The 24991-nt window shown below is 38.2% G+C and overlaps 1 protein-coding gene across 2 annotated transcripts in view; it reads right to left on the reverse strand.

The window, feature by feature from the left end:
- PPP1R21 (protein phosphatase 1 regulatory subunit 21) overlaps positions 1-24991 on the reverse strand; it is a 64653-nt gene that overhangs the window by 9883 nt on the left and 29779 nt on the right. The window contains exons 13-17 of one of the 2 annotated variants that reach the window (XM_058684168.1): positions 19975-20067; positions 15434-15561; positions 12708-12860; positions 8489-8581; positions 4592-4834 (exon numbers count right to left, since the gene is read on the reverse strand). In XM_058684168.1, the coding sequence (XP_058540151.1) occupies positions 4592-4834; positions 8489-8581; positions 12708-12860; positions 15434-15561; positions 19975-20067 (710 nt within the window). The remainder of the gene's footprint in view (positions 1-4591; positions 4835-8488; positions 8582-12707; positions 12861-15433; positions 15562-19974; positions 20068-24991) is intronic. The other variant, XM_058684170.1, reaches the window with a different exon arrangement.

Here is a 24991-nt window from a genome sequence, read left to right on the forward strand (position 1 = left end):
AGAATCTTTTATACTACTTTTTTTTTTTTTTAATAGAACCATAATTTTCTACTCACTGAAGCAGGAGTAGCAATTAGTCTTTCTCTTTTAGTTAAAAGCTGTTTATGGTAACATGCCAATCATTTAATTTTATATATTCAAATATGACTACATTTGGCAAGAGAAACTACGAGCATGCATCTATACTCTGCCTCCCCACCCTTATCCAGTGACTCCCTGGTTACGGTTTGAGAATGTACACAGACCCACAGAGGAATGGTAGTAGATAAATGGAAGGAAAAAAATCAACATACATAATTTCAACATGTTCTCATATGATGCTAATGAGTGTAAACTGATATGGCCCTTTTAAAAAATAATTTGGCAATAAAGGTCAAGAAACTTGAAAACATTCATGTCTTTTGACCTAATAGTTCTAACCCTGAGACTGTATCCTGAAGACATCATCTGAGATGCAGAAAGAACCTTATGCACAAAAGGAGATGCTATTTAAAATAGCACAAATTATAACCAGTGTCCAATCATAGGTTAACTAAGGTATATTCTATATAGAATACTATGCAATCAACAACTAAGTTTATACAGGGTTCTAATAATAGGGTAAATATTTATGTGTTCACATTACCTTAAAAGATTTGAAATGTTATATAGCACAGTATCAACCAGGCACGAAATTTTGCAGGAAAAATGTTAACAGTAGTTGCTTGAGTATTCAAGAGAATGTCAACTTTTTTCTTCTTTAATTTTCTGTAGTTTTAAATTATCTACAATGTACATGTATTCTCCTTATACATAAAATATATATACTTAAAATTCTATGAATGCTCTTTAATTCCAGCAAGAAGCAGAAATTTGTATTATTCTGTGCCTTTTCTTTCCTGAGGTTACTGACATCTTTGATTACAATGAACTGATAGGTGGCTGAATGCTCAAATTACCCTATTAGGTATTTTAATGACAAATAATATGCATTCAACTACCAAACTGCCACAGAGTTAGAAATAGTTTCTTTCTGATGTAACTTTTTCAGCCCCAAGGTGCTTAAACCAAAGTAATCTTCTGAGGACTTGTAAGATGAGCTTCCTTAGTCAATCAATTAACTTTAAAATGGGCACAGACTTGCTCCTTACACCCAAAAGGAACATGACAGAAAGGACACGCAGAGCTGCATGCTTAGTCAGTGAAGTTCACTAGGGGTAGGTGGGGAAAGACAAGGGGATAAAAAGAAAGGCTGAAAAGGAGAAATGTCAAGGAAGGCAAAACACCATCACTCTCATATGGTCTGGTCAGCCTGGTCTCCAGGCTGGTTTTGGCAAGAATCGCCATGCACAGGAGGAAGGAGAGTTACGTGCTGAGACCCTGTCCCTGGCCTGAAATATTCTCCTCGTGCCTTGGACTCCTATTCACTTCTGAACCCCATCCATATTATCTCTTCTGCGGCATCCTCCCCGCGCCCTCCAGCAGCTTTCTCTGTGACCCCACAGTGCTCCACAAATGTCTATCCATGATTGTATTCCATTAGAGTGAAAGCCACAAAAACTGACTGTGAAAAATGAAAGGAGGCCAGTCACGTCTTGGTTCTCTAATCCTGACCATCAGAGACAACACCCACAACTAGGGTGCATGGAAAATGTGGCACCTCAAGTGTACCTAAAATCATGGACAGAATTGTGAATTCAAGAAAGTCAAGGAGAAGGAAAGAGGAGTTGAAAGGCAAAAGTATGTGAGTATTGAGATGATGGGGGTAATGGATACACAGATATCAAAAGGAATAGCTTGAACAAAGAGAGGGAAGCAAAAATGCCAAGAACATTATCAGGGAAGAGCTCAATTTGGCTTTGTACGAGGAAATGTAGAAGACAGGGCTAGACAGGTAATCTGGAAAAGGTATCCACACACCTTGAATGGTAAACAAATGAGTGGATTATATTCTATAGATAACAGAGCTACCAGAAGTCTAAAGCGAGAGAGTGCATAATCAGTAATATACTCTAGGAAAATTATTCTGATAACACCTTATAAGGTGGGTGGGAGGAAAGAGACCCTTGCGAGATGTGGACAGAAATCTGCGAACCAAAGAAATCAAGGCCATGTACAGAGATGCTAACTGGACAGACTACTTAAAATAACACTGACTTCTAATCTCAAGCACAAATAAAGTTGTCATCACTCATGCCCCAAGAGTGCTCAGTACTAAACGTTTCCCACATCCCTGGGAAGTCCTTCTCACTTACATATGGAAGAATCAAATAAAAAGACAGTCCTCAATTTTCAGCAACCGACATTAATGACTCAAATACACCAGTGTTGCCAACTCCCAGCACTTCAGAAAGGCAAGCAGTAAACAGATGAATTGATGTCAGCTGATCTGTTTTCTGACACCAATCAGATCACAAGGCCATGGTCCCAGATACCTTGGGTTCCATCCTAGTTCCATCACTTACCAAGTGTATGACTTCAGCTGAGTTATTTCACCTCTCTGCCCCCCAGTCTCATTTACAAAACAGAGACATGACAGTATGTACAATCTCATAGGATCTGTATGAGGACTGACTGAGGTAACATACTAAAAGTCCTCAGCACTGTGGCCGGCCCATGATCACTACAATCACTACTGTTGTATCAGCACTCTTCCTGGTCTAGTCTGGTCCAACAGTTACTCCCTCCACCACCAACTCTACTGCTTAGTGCAAGTGTGAGACGAGCAAAGGAACAGGTATAGGAGAGAAAGAGACAGGAGAGAAACAAGAAATCAGACCAAGAGGGAGAACCGTGTGACCGGATCAATGAGACAGACTCTGAAGGGAAATCCAAAGATGAGTCGGGGGGGAGGTGCTTTCCCAGGTGGTCCCTGAACAGATGTCAACATTCAGCTATGTGTGTTGAATGTACCCTCTAGGCAGTCAGCTTCTCCTAGTCAGAGGCAATGTGCAGAACTCATGTCTGGGATTCAGACCTGTGATCAGAGGGTCACTCTACAGGATCATCCTGTGAGCATGGTGTCCACGCAAGTCACAACTCTGAGAAGTGTGGTTTTATGTGTTTTTGCTTTTCTAAAAATTTTAATCCTTTTTTGCTCCCCATATTTTACTATGAAAATTTTCAAACACACAGGAAGTTGGGGATAAAAAGTTTAAGAAATGTCTGTATATCCACCATCTACATTTAATAATTAACATTTTGCTACATTTGTTTTATTTACCTGTGTGTGTGTGTGTGTGTGTATACAGATATATACATGTATATATATGTATACATATATACATATATGTATTTTTTTTCTGAACAATCTGAAAGTAAATTGCATATACTAGGATACCTTACCTAAGTACTTTGGTGTTTATCTCCAAAAATTAAGATATTCTCCTAAATAATCATAATACCAGTATCACATCTAGGAAAAATAATAATAAACTGAGTTTCTGACACTGTTAAAATGAAATGGAGCCTATATACATCTTGAAAATAAAAGCTGGTTTGTATGCTTTACTATCAGGGATACCCTGAATTAGATGTGAGGTAAATCTAAGAAGGACCATGCCTTGCTCATCCATTGCATCAGTGAGCTACAGGAAGGGTAAAATCAAGTGCTTAGGACAGGTCTCACGAAAGCACCATGGCTCACCTCAAGATCTTCAAGAAAGGCTTGTAAAAATGTACCTAATAAGCCATATTTCTAATTATAAGGGTTTTTTCCCCCTCTGATTTCTCCTTTCCTAGATTTTCTAACTTTTTCTTACAGTGGGCAGAATATTATAATTAGAAAATTTTTCTTTTCTTTTCTTGACATAACTTTGAAGTTACCTGAAGTAATTAATAGCTCCAATATAGACAGATGTTTCTTCACCTTCTGAATCACTGCAGTTAAATATAAGGCAAGAAATATAAGGTTGTAAGATAACTTGGCAGTATACTGCCTTATGGAATATAACTAACCTGATGAGTTTCTGTATTACATATATGTTGTAAAGCTTTATACTGTCTAAGAACCATAAACTGGTTTAAAATGGTATTTGTGGGGTGCCTGGGTGGCTCAGTCAGTTAAGCGTCTTGACTTCGCTCAGGTAACGATTTCACGGTTTGTGAGTTTGAGCCCCGCATAGGGCTCTGCACTGACAGCTCAGAGCCTGAAGCCTGTTTCTCATTCTGTGTTTCCCTCTCTCTCTCTCTCTCTCTCTCTAGTAAATAAATAAACATTTAAAAAAATTTTTTAATGGTATTTGGGGTCATTTCTATGGAAAGTTAGACATTCAAGCCCTTGGTCAGAAACATAACCTATAGAAAAACAGAATCACCTTAAATCTGACTTACTTGATCTTTTCCAGGAATACAGCCTTTACCATGGGGAAGTGTCATGGAAAATCAAAGGAAATTTAATGAAATAGCTTTTTCAAGGAGCCATCCTGACTACCCCTTGCTTTTTCTAGAACACATGGATAATACCTGTTTTACACTGACATGTAATTTAGATGGTTAACAGCAAACACTAGGTTAAGGCCTTACCAATTATCGTCAAAGAGGAAGAAGGAGGGGGAGGGGAGGGGGAGGGGGGAGGAGGAGTGGAAGAGGAGGAGGAGGAGGAGACACTTACCAGACTGGTGCTGTGAATAGGCTCCAGCACAGCCTTGGTTGAGGCTTCTTCCTGGCCCCCTGCATTCACCCCAGTGGGATTTTCCTGGGCTGGCCCAACCCCCTGCCCGATGCTTGTACTCTTCAGCTTATCTGCAATTCGCTGGTTTTCTTTCTCCAGCTTGATTTTGGCCAACTGTGCTTCCAACATCCAATGTTCTTTTTCCTGCTCCAGTTTAGAAATCTTTTCCAGACTCTGCTGAACCTTGAAAAGCAATAGAGTTCTGCACCTTAGAGGATGATGCAGACAAAACTTAGTGGCTAAAGACAGGCTTCACAGCACATCAACCCAAACTGCCTCCCAGAAATAAAATTTAAAAAGCCGGAATGTTACACAGAGAAAAGGAAATATTGTTAAACAAGATTCACAAAGCACAACCAGAAACTGAAAAATTGGATGACAGTAAAATTAAAAATCTTGGGGCGCCTGGGTGGCTCAGTCGGTTAAGCGGCCGACTTCGGCTCAGGTCATGATCTCGCGGTCCGTGAGTTCGAGCCCCGCATTGGGCTCTGTGCTGACAGCTCAGAGCCTAGAGCCTGTTTCGGATTCTGTGTCTCCCTCTCTCTGACCCTCCCCCGTTCATGCTCTGTCTCTCTCTGTCTCAAAAATAAATAAACATTAAAAAAAATTTTTTTAAAAATTAAAAATCTTTACTCATCAAAAGATATCATCAGGACACCTGGGTGGCAGAGTTGGTTGGGTGGCCGACTACAGATCAGGTCATGATCTTGTGGTCTGTGAGTTCGAGCCCCGCGTCGGGCTCTGTCCTGAGCGCTCAGAGCTTGGAGTCTGCTTCTAGTTCTGTCCCTCTCTCTCTCTGCCCCTCCCCTGCTTGCTCTCAGTCTCTCTCTCTCTCTCTCTCCCTCAAAAATAATAAACAATAAAAAAATTAAAAAAAAAAAAAGAAAGATATCATTAAGAGAGTGAAAAGGAAAGTCACAAAATGGAAGACATCCGCAAAGCATGTATCCAACAGAAGACTAACATGTAGAATATATAAAGAACTTCTACAAATTAGTAAGAAAAAGACAACCCAATAGAAAAATAGGGGAGGGGGGAAAGACTTGAATAGGCACTGAACAAGACTAAAAACATAAAAAAGAAGGTATTCAATGTCACTATGATCAAAGCAAAGCAATTTGAAACCACCCAAATGACTAAAATTAAAGGACAGAAAATACAGGGGCACCTGGGTGGCTCAATTGGTTAAGTGTCCGACTTCGGCTCAGGTCATGATCTCACAGCTCGTGGGTTCGAGCCCCGTGTTGGGCTCTGGGCTGACAGCTCAGAGCCTGGAGCCTGCTTTGGATTCTGTGTCTCCCTCTCTCTCTGCCCCTCCCCTGCTCATACTCTGTCTCTCTCTCTTTCAAAAATAAATAAAACATTTAAACAATTTTAAAAAAAAGAAGAAAACACAAAGGTGGGCATGTTTGTGGAGCAACTGGAACTACCAGATAGTGCTAGCAGGACTGGAATTTGGGACAAACACTTCGAAAAACTGTTTGGCTGGATCTTTAAAGCTGAAGACATCATATCCTATATGACCCAACAATTCTATTTCTATGTATGTAACACGATGCACATTTACCAGAAGACATATGTAACGATGTTCACAATAGCACTATGATAGCCAAACACCTGAAACTACCCAAATATTCATAGGCAATAAGAAAGAATAATGCATATTCACCCAGCAGAATACTAAACAATAATGAAAATGGACAGATTACAATTACACATAACACGGATGAATATTACAAATATAATGTTGAATGAGAGAAGGCAGACCTGAAAGAATATATATTATATAATCTCAATGAATGAAAAGTTTCGTTTACTGAACTTTTCACTAATCTATTGTGTTAGAACACAAGATGATGGTTTTCTTTGGGGGCAAGGAGGAAGGCGGGAAAGGGGCATGAGGAAGGCTGCTGAACTCCTAGTATTTTTTTTCTTAAAGGAATACTTTACATACAGAAGTGTTCTTTTTAAAAATTTTTACCGAGATGCTAGTTACATCAGTATGTTTGCTTGTGAAAATTCAGTGGGATACACAGTTGGCCCTTGCACAACATGGGTTTGAACTACATGGATCCACTTATATGTGGATTTTTTTCAATAAATACGTACAATATTGTAGAAGTATTTTCTCTTCCTTATGATTTGAATAACATCTTTTCTCTAGCTTACTTTATTGTAAGAATACACTATATGATACATAAAATACACAAAATATGTGTACATCGGAAATTTATGTTATCAGTAAGGCTTCCAGTCAACAATAGGTTATTAGCAATTAAGTTTTGGGGGAGTCAAAAGTTTACACGAATTTTCAACTGTGCGAGGGGATCAATGCCCCAGCCCCCTTGTTGTTCAAGGATTAACTATACATTAATAATTTGTATATTTTTTTTAAATTATGTTATACTCCATTCAACAAGAAGTCTAAATATATTAATTCTCAGGGCAAATGAAAGCTTGAGAATTACATGAAAATAAAAACAATCTTACAGTGAATTCCAAATGCTTTACCGGCTATCATGGTTGAGCAATTACCATGCAGCAGACACTGTTCATGGTACTTTCCTGCCAGGATCCCATTGAAGCCTCACAGTCCTTCAATTCTCATTTCCCAAAGAGGAGAACTAAAGCTCCCAGCAGCTGAACCACCTGCTAAGCTAGCAAATGGCAGAGCCAGGATTTGGATCCCATGTGTCTGGCTCACAAGTCTGATTCTTTTCACTATATCACACTGCCTCCCATTGGCTCAGTTAATCCTTACAAGGCCCTGGAAGGCAGATCTTAGACTCACTCTTTGCAGAGAGACAGGAAGTCACACCCAGAGTGCTTATCAGACTAGCCTACAGCTGGTCAATGGGAGGGGGGCAGTGCTGCAATAGCTCTGAAACCAGACAGTTCTCCCACTTACTAGCTACCTTGGGTAAAAGCTGCTTAATTTCTTTAAGCCTTACTTTCCTTACATAAAGTAAAAAGAAAATTGAAATTGAAAATCAACTTTTAAAGTATTCCACATTTTATTTTTGTCCCAAGAATTTTGTTTTTTAGGAATTACTCTGGATTAAATGTTTACTTCCAACATCCTAGCACATTTAATGTCAAAAAGATAAGTGATATGTGCCAGCAGACAAAAGGAAGTGTCAGGTGAATAATCTATTTGCACTCTCTTTAAAGTAAGTATTTCCAAAACTTAAAGCAAGCCTGTTGTTGAAGTACGTCTCTGACAAAAGCTAAACCAGTGTCAGTGTGTACCAACTTCCCTCCCACCTCCACCTAGCCCCCAAATTCAATTGACCAACTAACAGAATATTGGAAATTTTTTGTTCTTGATCATTTAAGAAATAAATAACTCATGGAGTCTCAAGCTCCTCCCCCTTTTTTGCCTTATTAGTTCAGACTTTTAAATCTAGTGCCTAGAGAAAGAAAGAATCACCATGGCCAAAGTATGTTGATATTACCTGAGTGGGAATTATAACACCAACTGAATCAAGATGACTTATTTAGAGTATCAACAGGGGCGCCTGGGTGGCTCAGTGCTGACAGCTCAGAGCCTGAAGTCTGCTTCGGATTCTGTGTCTCCCTCTCTCTCCGCCCCTCCCCTGCTCCTGCTCTGTCTCTCTCTGTCTCAAAAATAAATAAAAACATTAAAAAAAATAAAATAAAAATAGAGTATCAACAAATGTTCTTCAATGAATTATGCTTATGGTGCGTTTTAGCACATGTTAAACAATTAATTTTACATGTTCACTTATAAAGTCTTTTATATTGTTCTGTGTTAAAAGCCTTCTCCAGGGGATTTAACATTTATGCTCCTTTAACAAGTAGCATGAGGCACCATACCTGTTGTGCAAGGCCTTCTCGACTTTCAGTAGAGCTGAGAAGGACCCGGCGGTTTGCCAGAGCTTCTTCGTAAGGCACAGACTCCAAGAGGGGCTATGGAAAAGGCAGCAGAAGAATTAAAGGAAAAGATCATATCATTCCCGAATCCTATGTACACAGAAAGAATGTTAAACGGGGTTCAACAATAAATTCAGACATATGCCAACATTCACTATTTCCTTTTAATGATGTCACAGGGACCTTTTTTAAAGAAAAATAACAAAGAGGGACTTGTCATTCCAGTTATAATCTACACTAACTAAAAGCATATGGACCTGTACCAAATACCATACGATTTCACTTCTATGTGAAATCTACAAAACAAAACAAATTAAAGAAAAAAAAAAAGAAAAAAAAAACAGAAACAGACTCAGATACAGAGATCAATCAGGTGGTTGCCAGATTGGGGGGGGGGGGGGGGTGAGAGCATGGGCAAAATAGAGAAAGGGGATTAAAAGATACAAACTTCCAGTTATAAAATAAATAAGATACAGGACAGGATGCACAGCATAGGAATATAAATAGTAAGTAACAACTTTGTATGGTGACAGATGGTAGCTACACTTATCTTGGTGATCACTCTGTAATGTATATAAGTGTTGAATCACTATGTTGTACACCTGTAACTAATATAATATTGTATGTCAATGACATCTCAATTTTTTTTTTTTAAAGCAGATTGTCAGAGAGGCAGAAATAAAGATCACTAAGGGGCATTGTCTTGACTGTGCTTTTAAGGGTGTAAACATGTCAAAACCTATCAAATTGTATGCTTGAAATATATGCAGTTTTTTTATGTCAATTAAACCCCCCAATAAAACTTTCCAAAACAAACACATGAATAGACAGATAAAGGAAGAGGACAGAATATCTAGAAACAGACAAAAGCATACACAAAAACATATTATGTGATAAATGCTGGGTTTGTTTGTTTTTTTTTTAAGTCAATAGAGAAAGGACAGACTGGATAAAAGCCACAAGGATAACTAGGTAATAATCTAGAAAAATAACTATTTAGATCCCTTTTTCATACCTCTATCAGAATGACTCCAAGATGGATTAAAGAATTCAATCTAAAAATTTAGACCATGAAAGTAATGGAAGAAAATGTAGGTGATCATTTCTGTAATCTTGAAAAGTACCCCTGGCCAAGAATCACCACCATAAAGAAAAAGATTGGTTTAAAGATATAAAAATTAAAACTTCTATTTTGAAAAAATACTACAGCAAACTGGAGAAAAAATAGTTCTAACACAGGCACAGGATTAAAGTTCTTACTATATAGGGAGCTCTTTCAACCCTAATTAGGAACATTTATCTAAAAATAGATCAACGATGAACAGAGAATTGACAGAATAAATACAAACAATAACTTTATGAAAAGACATACCACTTCAATAAGCAAAGGAATGCAAATTAAAATAATAAGAAGCTTCTTGTCAAATTAATATTAAATTTATGGGTTAAATTTATACTTCTGGTAAACTATAAATAGACAATCTTCCTGAAGTGTAGTCTGGAAAAATGTGTCAAAATTTGAAAGATTCACAGACTTTGAACCAGCAATTCCATTTTGGGAAATTAATCTTAAAGACATAATTAAAATAATTACACAAAGAGAGATTGGTAGCCTTATACAATGCTAGAAACATAAAACAGTACAGCTACTCTTAAGGACAATTTGCAACACATATTAAAATGCAAAATGTGCAAGCCACATGATTCAGAACATTCCGCTACTCAATATTCCACACATGTGCCCAAGGAGGCATTTACAAAGCTATCACTTACAGTATTATTGTAACAGTAAAAACTGGAATGAACCTAAATGCCCACCAATAAGGAATATCTAAATGAGCCACAAAACATACATATTGTAAGATTCTATGCTGTATTTAAAAGGAATATAGTAGCCACCATATGTAATGATACAGACAGGTCTCTAAAACATTTTATTTGTTTTTAATTTTTCTTTGTTTCTTCATTTTTTTAAAGTATAGTTGATGCAGGCGCCTGGGTGGCTCAGTCGGTTAAGCATCCGACTTCGGCTCAGGTCATGATCTCACAGTTTTGAGTTCGAGCCCTGCATCGGGCTCTGTGCTGACAGCTCTGAGCCTGGAGCCTGCTTCTGATTCTGGGTCTCCCTCTACCTCTGCACCTCCCCCCACTTGCTTGTGCACGCTCTCTCTCTCTCAAAAATAAATAAAACATTAAAAAATATTTTTTTAAATACATAGTTGAAGAACAATGTTAGTTTCAGATGTACAATATGGTGATTCGACAATTCTATACACCTAACAAAACATTTTTTTAATTAATTTTTTTAAATAATCTGTATACACAATGTGGGGCTCAGACTCATGACCCTGAGATCAAGAGTCTCCCACGCTTCAAACTGAGCCAGTCAGGCACATCTAAGACACTTTAAATGAAAAAAATCAAGGCACCTGGGTGGCTCAGTTGGTTAAGTGTCCAACTCTTGCTTTCAACTCAGGTCATGGATCTCACGGTTCAGTCTGTGAGAGTGAGCCCCACAATGGGCTCTGCTCTAACAGCACATAGCCTGCTTGGGATTCTCTCTCTCCCTCTCTCTCTCTCTGTCCCTCCCCCACTCATACTCTTTCTCAAAATAAATAAAACATTTAAAATAAATAAATAAAACTTAAAAAGTTAAAAAAAAAAAAGAAAAAATCAAGTTGCACAATGAAACAAGCATTTCAGTTGAAAAAAGAAAGAAAATTCTATACATTGTATATTGTCTATAAGTTTATACAGATGCATAAATGCTCCAAGATTCTGGAAGGTTATACACCAAACTGATAGCTATAGTGACCTCTGGAGAGAGAGTGGAATTAGGGACTATACATGTAATGTTCTAATGTAATATAAGAACATGTTTAGGCATTATTTGTACCTAAAAGTAAAAAAAAAATGAGGAAAAAGGTAAAAAATGCACAAAGTTAGAGTTGCATGTGCAAGAATATCTACTGTTTCTCCGCATATAACAGTGAAAAATAGGAAACAACCTACATATCCATGAGCAATGGATTAGTTAATTAAATTATCGCACACAGAATGAAATACTATAGATTTAATACTATAGAGGTATTAAAATAACAATTTATATTTATAGAAAGTATTATTTGATGTATTAAAAATCACAATTTTTATATCCACAAAAATAATATTCTAAAACAGTGTATGTCAATGGACTATCAGCCATCAAAAAGAATGAAATCTTGCCATTCCAACAATGCAGATTGAGCAAGAATGTATTCTGCTAAGCAAAATAAGCCAGTGAGAGAAAAACAAATACCATATGATTTCACTCATATGTGAAATTTAAGAAACAAAATAGATGAACATAGGAGAAGGGGGAAAAAAGAGAGAGAGAGAGGGAGGCAAACTATAAGAGACTCTTCAACTACAGAGAACTGAGAAGTGATGAGGGGAGGTAGGCAGGGGATGGGCTAATTGGGTGATGGGTATTAAGGAGGGCACTTGTGATGAGCACTGGGTGTTAAATTTAAGTGATGAATCACTAAATTCTACACCTGAAACCAATTTTACCATATATGCTAACTAGAATTTAAATAAAAAATTGAAATAAAAAAGTAAAATGAAATAGAAGGGTATGTATCCAGATACACTTTGCTTTTTATAGCACATACATGTATGTGTTTCCTTGTGTGCATGTGTACACACATGCACTAAAGTTTTTTGGGTACAGATATACTCCAACAAAATTAAGGGTAGCTACCTCTGGGGGGTGGGAATTGGTGCGTAATTTTCTTCTTCATGCACTGTTACACCTTCTGATTTCTGCTTGCAATGACCTTGTATTCTTATATTCAGGAAAAAATTATAAATGTATTTCAATTTTTTTCTATTTCTACAAGTTTGAGATTTCTGAAGTTTGATATTTATTGGCTGCCTGGCTGCCTCATTCTAGACACTTGGGGACATGAGTTCAACATGGCCTATGCATAGATCACACATTAATTGAGGTTTGGGTCTCTGTCACCTTCTCCTCCCCAAAGACCTCCCCCAATACTCACCAACCACCTGTGCCCCCAACTGTGTAAAATCTAAACAAAATGAAATGTGGAAAAACTCTTGCCCTTCTCTGGAATGATTCCTGATTTTTCCTCTGAGGTTAATTTAACAGGAGTTCACAAACCTTTCTCAGAGCCTTCATATAGGTGGCAGCTTTTTTCTTGTATTGCAGCATGCACTCAGCTGAAAGAGGACTAATGAAGCCACTCGCTGCCTTAGGCCCGTAGCTCAGAGAAGCAATGAAGTAGTCCACATTGTTGCTGAAGAAAGATGCAATCTAAATCAAGTGTGACAAGAAAATAGATTTTGTTTTCCAATCATGTATCTAAAATATAGACCTAATAGTTTTCGAAGCAAAGTTAAAGGTGCCGGCATGGAAATGAAATTTCAACACCTGCCAAAAGCCCACATTTATTTACTTGGGAAGAATTCCTAGGCCAATGATTTGTAATAGAAAGACAATACCAGTATAAAGATTGAGACCAGACTTCTGACATGTCTTAACCTCGACAATTTCTATTCTTTCTGAAAACCAAGACTGAATTTGGGTTTATTCTGGGGATGATGTTCATGGGCCATTTACCTCATTAATTTCTGCCACTAGTCTCAAAATATGCATGTTTGGATTTATATATTCCATTTGTATTTTAACTTTGAATGTTTCCAATTCCAACATGAGACAGGACACAGCATCTTGAATATGATAACTCTACTTAAATTTAATTCTGTAAATCTCAATTTATGATCTACAAATATAATAAAGACTAAATCTGTGTAAGCAGGCACAAAGACCCATGACTGAGCCATGACTTTGAATTTATAGTGTTGTATGAAATGGTGATATAAATAAAAATGTCTGAGAAGGTTATTAGCCAAAAAAATTAAAGTGCTGCATACATTAAAGAATATCCTATTTTGATAAATAAGAAGTGACTTATGGAACAAAGTATCCTACACCTTGGCAAAAATTGGCCAGAAAGTAAGCAAGCAATCACTAATGGTCTGAAAGTTTTTATTTTTCATTAGTATTTTACTATGTCAAATGAAATTCTACACTAGGTAGTATTCAAGAAAATAAAGGATTCTAAAAGTCTTGAGCTTTATATTCCTTGTAAATGACATGGATAATCATATACCCAGGATTTGCATTTTAGGTCATAGCAATACATGGTGAGGTTTACATTCTTTCCTCTTTCTAGTATTTGTACATTTTCTAAATGTTCTTCGATATGCATATGTTACATTTTCCTACTGGGCTTTTAAAAATTATATACCATAAAATTTAGTTTAATCAAATCACATTAGCTAGATATTAAGCTGCCACCAACTAACATTAGTTCAGATACTTACTTCAGTTAAAAACCATTTTTAGGGGTGCCTGGGTGGCTCAGTTGGTTAAGCGTCTGACTCTTGATTTTGGCTCAGGTCATGATCTCGTGGTTTTTTAGTTCATGCCCTGCGTCGGGCTCTACACTGACAGTGCGGGGCCTGCTTGGGATCCTCTATCGCTCTCTCTCCCTCCCCCTCTGTCTCTCTCTTTCCCTCTCTCTCTCTCAGAATAAATAAACTTTAAAAAAAAAACTTATAAAAATTGCACAATTTTTCACTATCAGATACCTTCCCTTGAGACATTTTAAGGTTTCAGGTAAAGCAAATCTAAAATTAGCTTATATAAAGGTATTTAATATTTCAGAATTTTCATAAAAGTTAGAAACTGCAGAAACGCCTCTAAAGTGCTAACATTCTCTTCTTCCAGAAGTTTTCTTAATTAAATCAAGGTCAGAATTATCTTCAGAAAGCTTCAGCATGCCTGTAGATGCAAGCAATCAAGAGGGTACAGCTGGGATGGTCTTCTGGCTGAGGAACCCTGGAGGCACAGATCTGTGCGCTGACAGAACCCAAAGATAACACCCTCTAATTATGGCCCCAAGCACTGCAAAGTGTCACAAAGACCAGTCTGAGTCGGGGAAAGATGAGAAAGAGGACACTGAATATGTAATATGATCGGTGATCACTTCTGGTTAACTTAATTACCTGAAAAAAATGTGTTCCTGTTATGGGCAACCTGTCAGAAAAATAATGGTATATAAACACAGGTAGAAATTAACATTTCCTTGAGAAATTAGGTTGCATCCACAGAAATAAATGGGCTAAGATAGTTCTGAATACAGTCCTTTTGGTTACACATATATGGGTAGTTCCCAGAGAAATATGAATCACTAAAGGTGCTGATGACAGCCACATGAACACATACTGACAATGTGACAGCTGCTGAAGCCAGAATATCCAAGACAGAATTTTTAGAGAAAATGCATTTTGGCCAGTTTATCATAATAATTAAGTGCTTAATGACCCAAATAATTATTATCTAATATTAATGGTTCAATGAAAAGACATATGTTCAAAGTCACCTTAAAAGTTCTTGTTAAGAAACAAAACCACAGAGGTAGCATTAGGACAAGTGTTATCAAAAAACAAAAAACCAGGAAGGAAAAAACCAAAACATTAATGAAGGTTTTATTGGTTCTTTTTTCTTTTTATGTAATTTCCCAATTTCTATACAGCAGACATTTGATATATACAAAGATGTATACTGATCATCAAATATCTCACTAAAAAATAAACTGTGAGTGATCTACTTACTCATCACGAATGCTAAACAGTCACTCTCCTATTGCTTTAAATATTGGGCAGTGAGAAGGAAAAGGGAGACAACTTTAATTTACAAAAAAGTCTGATATTCCAAACTTCTTTTACAGATTAATTTTCCTATGTCATTTAAGGAAGGAAAAAAAAAGGAGCTTACTTAAGAATTAAATTTAATGTCAATATAAACCAGAGAAAACTTACCTTTCCTGCTCCATTTGTTAATGCTACTACTGAGGACAGGATACAGTCATTAGTTGTAATGAGCTTCTGTGTTGCTGTTGGAAGTTCATGCTCTATTGTAGCTTTCTGATTGTAATGTTTAGAAATATCTATAAAAGCAATCAAATGAAAACTATTACCATCCATACACAAGTTGCATACAGATAACCAGCCCGTTCACTACTCTCATATCTGCTTTTAGAGATTTACACAGTAAATTTGACCAAAAAATGGTCCCAAATATATCGGGATTGTCCTGAGTATCAATTAGGTCACAAATCCATGTGGAAAGAATAGAGCCAAGTGAGGGTCTCTTAACACCATCCTGATGTCTCTATTATAGTCACCAGCTTAAGGGTCTGATTCTCCCTCTTTCGAGTGTTTGCTCTTATTCTAGTGTTGAGTAAATGACCCTGACCAGTATTTACCAGTTAAAAACGCTGTTTTAATAGTCTGGCAGGCACAAATGAGAATTCATCTTGTACTTATATAAGCTAACCATGAGGCTGGAAGAGAATGACCAACACGATCTCCTGCAATCCTTACTGGCCTTAGTCAGTCTGCCAGTACACACCCTAACAAACACTGACAAGGATCGTCACAGCCAAACTGGCACTGAATCCTCCAGTGTATGGCTTCACGTGCTACTGCTTCCAGTCCCAGAATATTACAACAAAGGCCTTTGGTTAGAAAAGCACAGGAGAGACTTAAATATAAAAAACATGAGGAGAAATTGCAGTAGGTGAAACCGGCCAAATGACTTAAGGTTGGGGTTTTCTGGGTCTCTGAGAAAGAATGATTTTGTCCTGGAAATAAGGGATAATGGGAGAATCTTAAGACAACACTGATTTATAAGGAAGGGTAATTATATTTTTAAATAATAAAGTGTTTACAATTCATTCTCCTCTGAATTTTTTAGAATACTTCAGGTACAACAGCACTAATTATCCCTACCAACAAAGCTAAAAATAATCACAAAATATGAAAATTAATTTTTATAATGGGTGTGTATGCAGAGAACTGCATTTATTCAGAATCAAGAAGTCTAGTTAATTCTAGATTATGGATAATTAAAAAGAAATAAGACTAGAAAGAAATGGTTTTTGAGATTTAACCTGATATGATCATGATATTTTAACACAAAATCACTGTTTTATGAATAGAATTATTTTTACTAAAATTTTTAAACTGGGGAATTGTTTTAGTTATATATTTAATATACATATACGCACATATATGTAAACTTTTAGTTTTAGAGTCACAGAAAAGTTACAGAGACTTTTCTGTATACCTTTTAGCCAGTTTTCCCTGTTGTTAACACCTTACATTACAGTTGCCACAGCAAAAGAATCAACTAATTAGTATATTACTATTATATTTACGTTTTCAAAAATAAATGATTATCCTCTATATATTCATAAGATACCCAAGTGAATAAAAATTCGACTGGGGGCACCTAGGTGGCTTAGTCAGTTGGGCATTAACTTCAGCTCAGGTCATGATCTCACAGTTCATAAGTTCGAGCCCTGCACTGGACTCTGTACTGAGAGCTTGGAACCTGGAGCCTGCTTCAGATTCTGTGTCTCCCTCTCTCTCTGCCCCTCCCCCCACTTGCTCACATGCACGTACTCTCTCTCTCTCTCTCTCTCTCTCTAAAATAAACATTAAAAAATTTTTTTTGATTTGAACACTGAACACTCTTATATACTAAACTTGCTAGCCCCTAACACAGACATTTTCTCTCTACACACCACAGAAAGGTTTGGTCGCAATTTTGCTAGAAGTACACAAAACTATGATACAACTTGGCTGGCAGTAATCTTAGGTGATCAGCAGGTGACTGAGATACTTAATGAAAGTCATATAATACTATGAATACTTACATGGCTTCTACTGGACCTGTGCCACTGCAGTTTGACAACAGTAATTCTCCTAATCAAATTGTGTACTCTTTATCAAGTCGAAATATTTCAATTATTTAGGGTGTTCCTTGACATTAAATTTTAAATCCAAAAAGAACAAAGAAATCATGCAACCTAAGCCCAGAGATTTATTTTTCTCTTATGTTTCCTATGAGTCTACCTGCTTTAGACCTGAGATTAAAAATCAACAATTCTCAGGGAGCCTAGGTAGCTCAATCAGTTAAGCATCCAACTCTTGATTTCAGCTAAGGTCATGATCTCACAATTCATGAGTTCAAGACCCACATCAGGCTCTGAGCTAATAGTGCAAAGCCTGCTTGAGATTCTCTCTACCCCCCCCCCCTCCCCTTTTGTGCTCACGCTCTCTCTCTCAAAAAAAAAAAATAAACTTTAAAAAAATAACAATTCTCCCTCAGAATTCACTTGTTAAAAGATTAATTCACTCCTATTTTAAATCCATGTAAGACAGACATTTTAATATATCTCTAGCTCTCTTTTTACAATGACACCTGCCTGCCTTCTAACTTAGATCAAGCAATTATTCAGGGCAAAGCAGGAAGGGAAGAGGCTTGAAATGAGAGTTCTCTGAAACATAAAGCTTTTTCTGTTAATGCCAGTTGATATTCACTCTGAGTTTCCATGAGAGATACCCACCAGTCTTACAAGTTAAGTAAAAAGACAGATTTAAACTGTAAACCTAGTAACAGGACCCCATAATCTTGCCAACCACCCTTCATGTTTCCCAATATTCTCTCTTTACGTTATGTTTTCAAGGACAGAAACAAGTGGAGGAACTAAGGGGGTTCGGCGGGGGGGGGGGGGGGGGGGGTGCCTCTGATCCTCCCATAAGTTCCATTAGCTCGGGTCCCAAATAACAAACAGTAACATTCTTAGATTTGGACCACTTGGTGTCTTAATCTTATGTAATGTTTGAATAAAAGCATCTGAATAGGGGTGTCTGGCTGGCTCAGTTGATGGAGCATGTGAATCTTGATCTCGGGGTTGTAGGTTGGAGCCCCATGCTGGGTCCAGAGATTACTTAAAAAAAAAATCTTAAAAAAAGAAAGCATCTGTATAAAACTCTGCATATTATAGATTAATTAAAATAGAAATATAAATAAAATCGAGATTTTTTTTTTTTTTAATGTAAAGGAAGCTTTAAGACCCCTCTTATTGGATAGCTACCCTCCACTGCTCTCACCCATTCTTTATAGGAATGCTGGAGAAACTGCTAGCAAGAACAAATAATAATATCAGCATAGCAAAATTTAGAAACTAAAACCAAAAACTGTAGCAACAGCTACCTATGGTTTCAATGGCCTAGCTCTGGGTTAATTAAAGTCCTGGAAGAGAGGACCATAGCTAGGTTTTAACTTCCCAAACCAAAAGCTGCACAGGAAAAAGGCACCATGCCCTTAGGTCCTCTACACAGCAGACTAGTTCTGCTGGGTTTGGGCTGACTCTTGTCATCTGCCACCAAGACTGTCTATTCAAGCTGTGATTCCTACAGCCACGGCTAGCCCTAGAAGTACAGTGATTTTTTTAAATTCCTTATAATTGGAGACGAGCCACAGAAAGGTATATTCTCCATACTGAAAGGTAAGACAGTGCTAGCTAATACTGCTGACACTAAGACTGAATGATTCCCAGTGCTGGAGGTTACATGCCAACCTACAAGAGGGCCTGAATACACCCATCTTGTACATGCTTTCCAACAGTCTTAAGGTTTTAAAATTATTTTCTGTGAAACTAGTAATTGGTCCCTAATTGTTACCTAAGTACCACAATGAATAATCTAGGCTATTATTAATCTGGGCTATTTCCAATAATTGCTTCTGCTCTTTCCTCCTTCTCCTACCCCAACTCTCTTCAAAAGGAAAAGAAGAAAAAAACCTAGAAGCCATGCAGACCCACAGACTGAAAAGTCGACTCAGGATCACAGTTAGCTAAGAAGCATATGAAATGTCCTTCAGCCGACTATATTCTTTGTACATAGCAATTAAAAACTAATCAAAGCTTAAAACCAGACCTCACTCCTTAAGTCTCCCCTGAACAAAACAGGCCTTAAAATGGGTACTTTATTTCATTTTATTTTTTTGAGAGAGAGAGAGAGTGGGTGCAAGTGAGTGACGGGCAGAGACAGAGAGGGAGAGAGAGAGGAGGGAATTAAAATGGGCACTTTAAACTTAAAAATGCACAGGATGGTGGAAAGTGGGTATATTCTTTCTTGGGACTTTAAACCCTGGATTCCTCAACTCCTTCATGCTTGGGCTCTAACAAGTGCAAAGTATTTTGCTAAATGCCTCTGAATAGCATGTCTGGCTTGATAAAATTCACACACCTGCCTTAAATCAGTGCAATGTATTTTTGGCCAAAGTACTGTGCACAAGGGTTTCTCTTCAGCACTGTGTTTACCTTCTGAAATGAAGCAGATGGAAAAAACAGAAGGCAGTGAGCTGCGCACTTCAACATAAGCCAAATGCTACTAAGCCTTTTTCTGGGGTCTATTAGCCTTGGTGATATTGGTTTAATCTCATTTGGGCAGATCTGAGAAAATGAGATGAAGGTTTTCAGATGATTTATGTTCTTTCCAAACCTCACCTTTCATGACATCATGAAATCCATGCAGAGCAGCACCAACATTTGTTAAGACAGAACTATAGTTCGTCCGAAGGAGTCCATCTGGCTCTGTACCTAGGAAACCAAAATCACAAGCCTAAGCATTTTCCCAGAAGACTTTGCCTAAAAACCTGAGAGCTCACCTGCTTCCTCTACTCTTGGGAAGAGAGAAAATAAAGATGGCTTGTGATATGTTGGAAATAATGGCTCCTGAAGTCTTTGCAAACACATTCAGATAGAAGAATGATAAATATACATCCAACTCATCTGCATTACCCACATCCACAAATATTTTTAATGGTTAAGAACCAAAATTACATTGTTAAGTAGGATTACATATTTTATGATTCTTCTTAAAATAAAAGTTGAATTTTCACCTTGTAACTTCAGGACACATTTCTCAATTTCTCCTTTCCCTATACATGATTATTAGTTGAACATCACTAAAAACATCATTATTCAAATATCAGAGCTCCACTTCTGGCATGACAGCATTAGCAGTTCCACAGGCCCTCTGAGCTCACAGCATGGAGCCTGCTTGGGATTCTCCCTACCTCTCTCTCTGCCCCTTCCGTGCGCACAGGTGCAGATGCTCTCATGCGTGTGTGCGCGCGCTCTCTCTCTCTCTCTCTCTCTCTCTCACACACACACACACACACAAAATAAACTTAAAAGAAAAAAAAAGCCCAAATTTAACTGGATCATCTGTGAAGCAATTTATGCCCCAAAGGCATTGTTGAAAACAAGACAGCAGCCAGTCAGCAATCAGTGGAGTTTAATCTCCACGTGATTAAGAAACAAAACAGGAGGGGCGCCTGGGTAGCTCAGTGGGCTAACCATCAGACTCCTGATATGGGCTCAGTTCATGATCTCACGGTCCCTGTGCTGGAACCCCACATCGCACTCCATGCCAATAGTGCACAGTCTGCTTAGGATTCTCTCTCTCACCTTCTCTCTGCTCCTCCCCCACTAGTGCTCGCGCTCTCTCGCTCTCTCTCTCTCTCAAAATAAACTTTTAAAAAAAGAAGGAACAGGGGTGCCTGGGTGGCTCAGTCGGTTGGGCATCCGGCTTTGGCTCAGGTCATGATCTCACAGTTTGTGAGCTCGAGCCCCACATTGGGCTCTGTGTGGACAGCTCAGAGCTTGGAGCCTGATTAGGATTCTGCACCTTCCTCTCTCTCTGCTCCTCCTCCTCTCTCTCTCTCTCTCCAAATTAAACATTAAAGAAACATTAAAAAAAAAAAAAAGAAAGAACAAAACTGGGAAAGGGCCCTGACAAAACCACTGTTACCCAGGGCGACTGTGGGCCTGCCCATGGCTAAACCCCCTGAGAAACAACATCAGGGTGATTACTCTGAAAAACTACAAAATAAAGAAGGTCTGTCTAGATGCAAAAATACAGCATGTTCACGAACCAGAAAACTTAACATTATTAAGATGGCAATACTCCCTGTGTGAGTTTCCTAGGGCTGCCGTGACAAAGTGCTACAAAGGGAGTCGTTTAAAACCACAGAAAACAGCTCTCTTACAGTTCTGGAAGCCAGAAGTCTGAAATCAAAGCTGTGCTAACAGGGCCACACTTCCTCTGAAGGCTCCAGAGAATAGTTCCTTGCCTCTCCCAGCTTCTGTTGGCCCACATGTTCCTTGACTTATGGCAGGATTAACTCCAATCCCTGCCTTGGTCTTCATATGGCCTCCCTGAGTCTCTCCTGTGTCTCTATATGTCTCCAAATCTCTCCTTATAAGGATGGTAGTCATTGGACTGACAGGGCTCTCCCTAAACTAGTAAGACCTCATCTTACCTTGATTACATCTGCAGAGATCCTATTTCCAAATAAAGTTGTATACACAGATACCAGAGTAGAATTTCACGTATTTTGGGGAGACAAACTCCCCAGACTGATCTACAGATTCAGTGCAATCCCTGTCAGAATCCCAGCTGACTTCTTGGTAGAAACTGACAAGCTGATTCTAAAATTTACATGAAATTACAAAGGAACAAGAATAGTCAAACAGATGTCCCTGTGTGGCTCAGTCGTTCCTCCAGCTCTTTGGTTTCAGCTCAGGTCATGATCCCATGGTTTGTGGGTTCAAAACCTGTGTTGGGCTCCATGTTGACAGTGCAGAGCCTGCTTGGGATTCTCTCCCTCTCTCTCCCTCTGCTCCTCCTTCACTCTCACTCACATTCTCTCTTTCTCTCTCCCTCCCTCTCTCTCAAAATAAATCAATAAACATAAAAAAAAGAAAGAATACTCAAATAATCTTGACAAAGAACAAACTAGGAGGACTCTCACTTCCTGATCTCAAAACTTACCCCAAAGCAACAGTCATCAAGACAGTATAGTATTGGCATAGGACTGACACATATATAGATTAATGGAATAAACCTGAGAGTCTAGAATTAAATCCATAAACCTATGATCAACTGATTCTTAACAAGTGTGCCAAGGTCATTCAATAAGGAAAAAAGTCTTTTCAATAAATGGCACTGAGACAACTAGATATACACCTCACACCAGATAAAAAAGTTAACTCAAAATAGATCAAGGACCTAAACATGAAAGCTAAAACTATAAAATTCTTAGAAGAAAACATAGGGGTAAGTCTTTATGACCTCATATTTGACCATGGATTCTTAGACACCAAAAGCACAAACAATAAAATAAAAATAAGTTGATTTCATGTAAATTAAAAAACTTTTGTGCTTCAATGGACACCATCAAAAAGTGAAAAGATAACCCACAAAATGGAAGAAAATATTGCCAATCATATATCCAAAAAGGGATTTGTATCTAGAGTATATAAAGAACACTCACAGGGGTACCTGGGTGGCTCCGTCAATTACGCATCTGACTTTGGCTCAGGTCATGATCTCTTGGCTTATGGGTTTGAGCCCCACGTCGGACTCTAAGCTGACAGCTCAGCCTGGAGCTTGCTTCAGATTCTATGTCTCCCTCTCTCTCTGCCCCTCTCATATTCATGTTCTGTCTCTCTTTCAAAAATTAATGAACATTGAAAAAAAATTTTAAAAACAGGACTCCTGGGTGGCTCAGTCAGTTAAGCATCCAACTTCAGCTCAGGTCATGATCTCACAGTTCATGAGTTCAAGCCCCGTGCTGACAGTTTAGAGCCTGGAGCCTGCTTCAGATTCTGTGTCTTCTTCTCTGCCTCTCCCCAGCTCATGCTTGCTCTCTCTCTACCTCTCTCTCTCTCAAAAAAAAATAATTAAAAAAAATTTTTTTATAAAAAAAATAAAAATAAAATAACACTTACAACTCAATAATAAAAAGACAACCTAATTGAAAAATGGAGAAAAGGGGCGCCTGGGTGGCGCAGTCGGTTAAGCGTCCGACTTCAGCCAGGTCACGATCTCGCGGTCTGTGAGTTCGAGCCCCGCGTCAGGCTCTGGGCTGATGGCTCGGAGCCTGGAGCCTGTTTCCGATTCTGTGTCTCCCTCTCTCTCTGCCCCTCCCCTGTTCATGCTCTGTCTCTCTCTGTCCCAAAAATAAAAAATAAAAAACGTTGAAAAAAAAAATTTAAAAAAAAAAAAAAAAAAAAAGAAAAATGGAGAAAAGATCTGAATAAATCTATTTCCAAAGAAGACACACAAATGGCCAATAAGGACATGAAAAGATGCTTGACCTCATTAGACATCAGGGAAATACAAATCAAAAGAGCAATGAGACACCACCTCAGAAAGTTGAATAATAAAACTAGGATGGCTAAAATCAAAAAGCCAGATAATAACAAGTATTGGTGAGGATGTGGAGAAATCAGAACCCTGCTGGTGGGAAGCCACCTTGCAAAACAGTGTGGCAGTTCTTCCAACAGTTAAGTATAGTTGTTACCATATGACCCAGCAATTCCACTCCTAGGTATATACCCAACAGAAATGAAAGCTAGTCCACTCAAACACTGTTCACAAATATCTATAGCATCACTATTCATAACAGCCAAAAGGTGGAAAACAATAGAAAGCATCAACTGATAGGTAAATAAAATGTGGTATATCTCGGGGCGCCTGGGTGGCGCAGTCGGTTAAGCGTCCGACTTCAGCCAGGTCACGATCCCGCGGTCCGTGAGTTCGAGCCCCGCGTCAGGCTCTGGGCTGATGGCTCGGAGCCTGGAGCCTGTTTCCGACTCTGTGTCTCCCTCTCTCTCTGCCCCTCCCCCGTTCATGCTCTGTCTCTCTCTCTGTCCCAAAAATAAATAAAAAACGTTGAAAAAAAAAATTTTTTTAAAAAAAAAAATGTGGTATATCTCTACAATGGGAGGGTACTCTGTAATAAAAAGGAATGGATTATTGATACATGCTTCCTGTTGGGTGAATCTTGAGAACATTATGCTGAGTGAAAAAAAAAGCAGTCACAAAAAACCATGTTACATGATTCTGTTTATACAAAGTGTTCAGAATAGGCAAACTTATGAGCAGAAAGTACGTTAGTAGTTGCTTAAAGCCAAGGAGGGGTGGAACAGGGGAAAAAGAAGGTGATAGCTAAAGTATACAGGGTTTCTGCTTCAAGTGATGAAAATATTTTAAAATTAACTTTGATATATGATGGTGCATATATTTGTGAATATACTAAAAACCACTGAATGTTATACTTTAAATGGGTAAACTGTATAGTATGTAAATTATATCACATTAAAGCTGTTACAAAAAAAACAAATCACAGTTCCAGAAAAATCATGTCATTCTTAAAACATCGCTTAAACTGAGATCCATTCAATTACCTGAAAATATTCTCCTCAAATTAGACGAAAGGGAAACAAATGATATTTTTACTTCTAAACCTCCCCCCACTCCTATTCTACTTGTTGGGAAGTTGCTACAAATTCTTATGCTTTGCCCCTCTGCATTTAAAAAAGAGGATTGTGAGGGGTGCCTGGGTGGCTCAGGCAGTTGGGTGTCCGACTTCGGCTCAGGTCATGATCTCATGGTTCATGGGTTTGAGCCCCGCATCAGGCTCTGTACTGACAGCTCAGAGTCTGGAGCCTA

The sequence above is a fragment of the Neofelis nebulosa genome, chromosome 9 (genome assembly GCF_028018385.1).
Source record: "Neofelis nebulosa isolate mNeoNeb1 chromosome 9, mNeoNeb1.pri, whole genome shotgun sequence".
In the NCBI taxonomy this organism is placed as follows: Eukaryota; Metazoa; Chordata; class Mammalia; order Carnivora; family Felidae; genus Neofelis; species Neofelis nebulosa.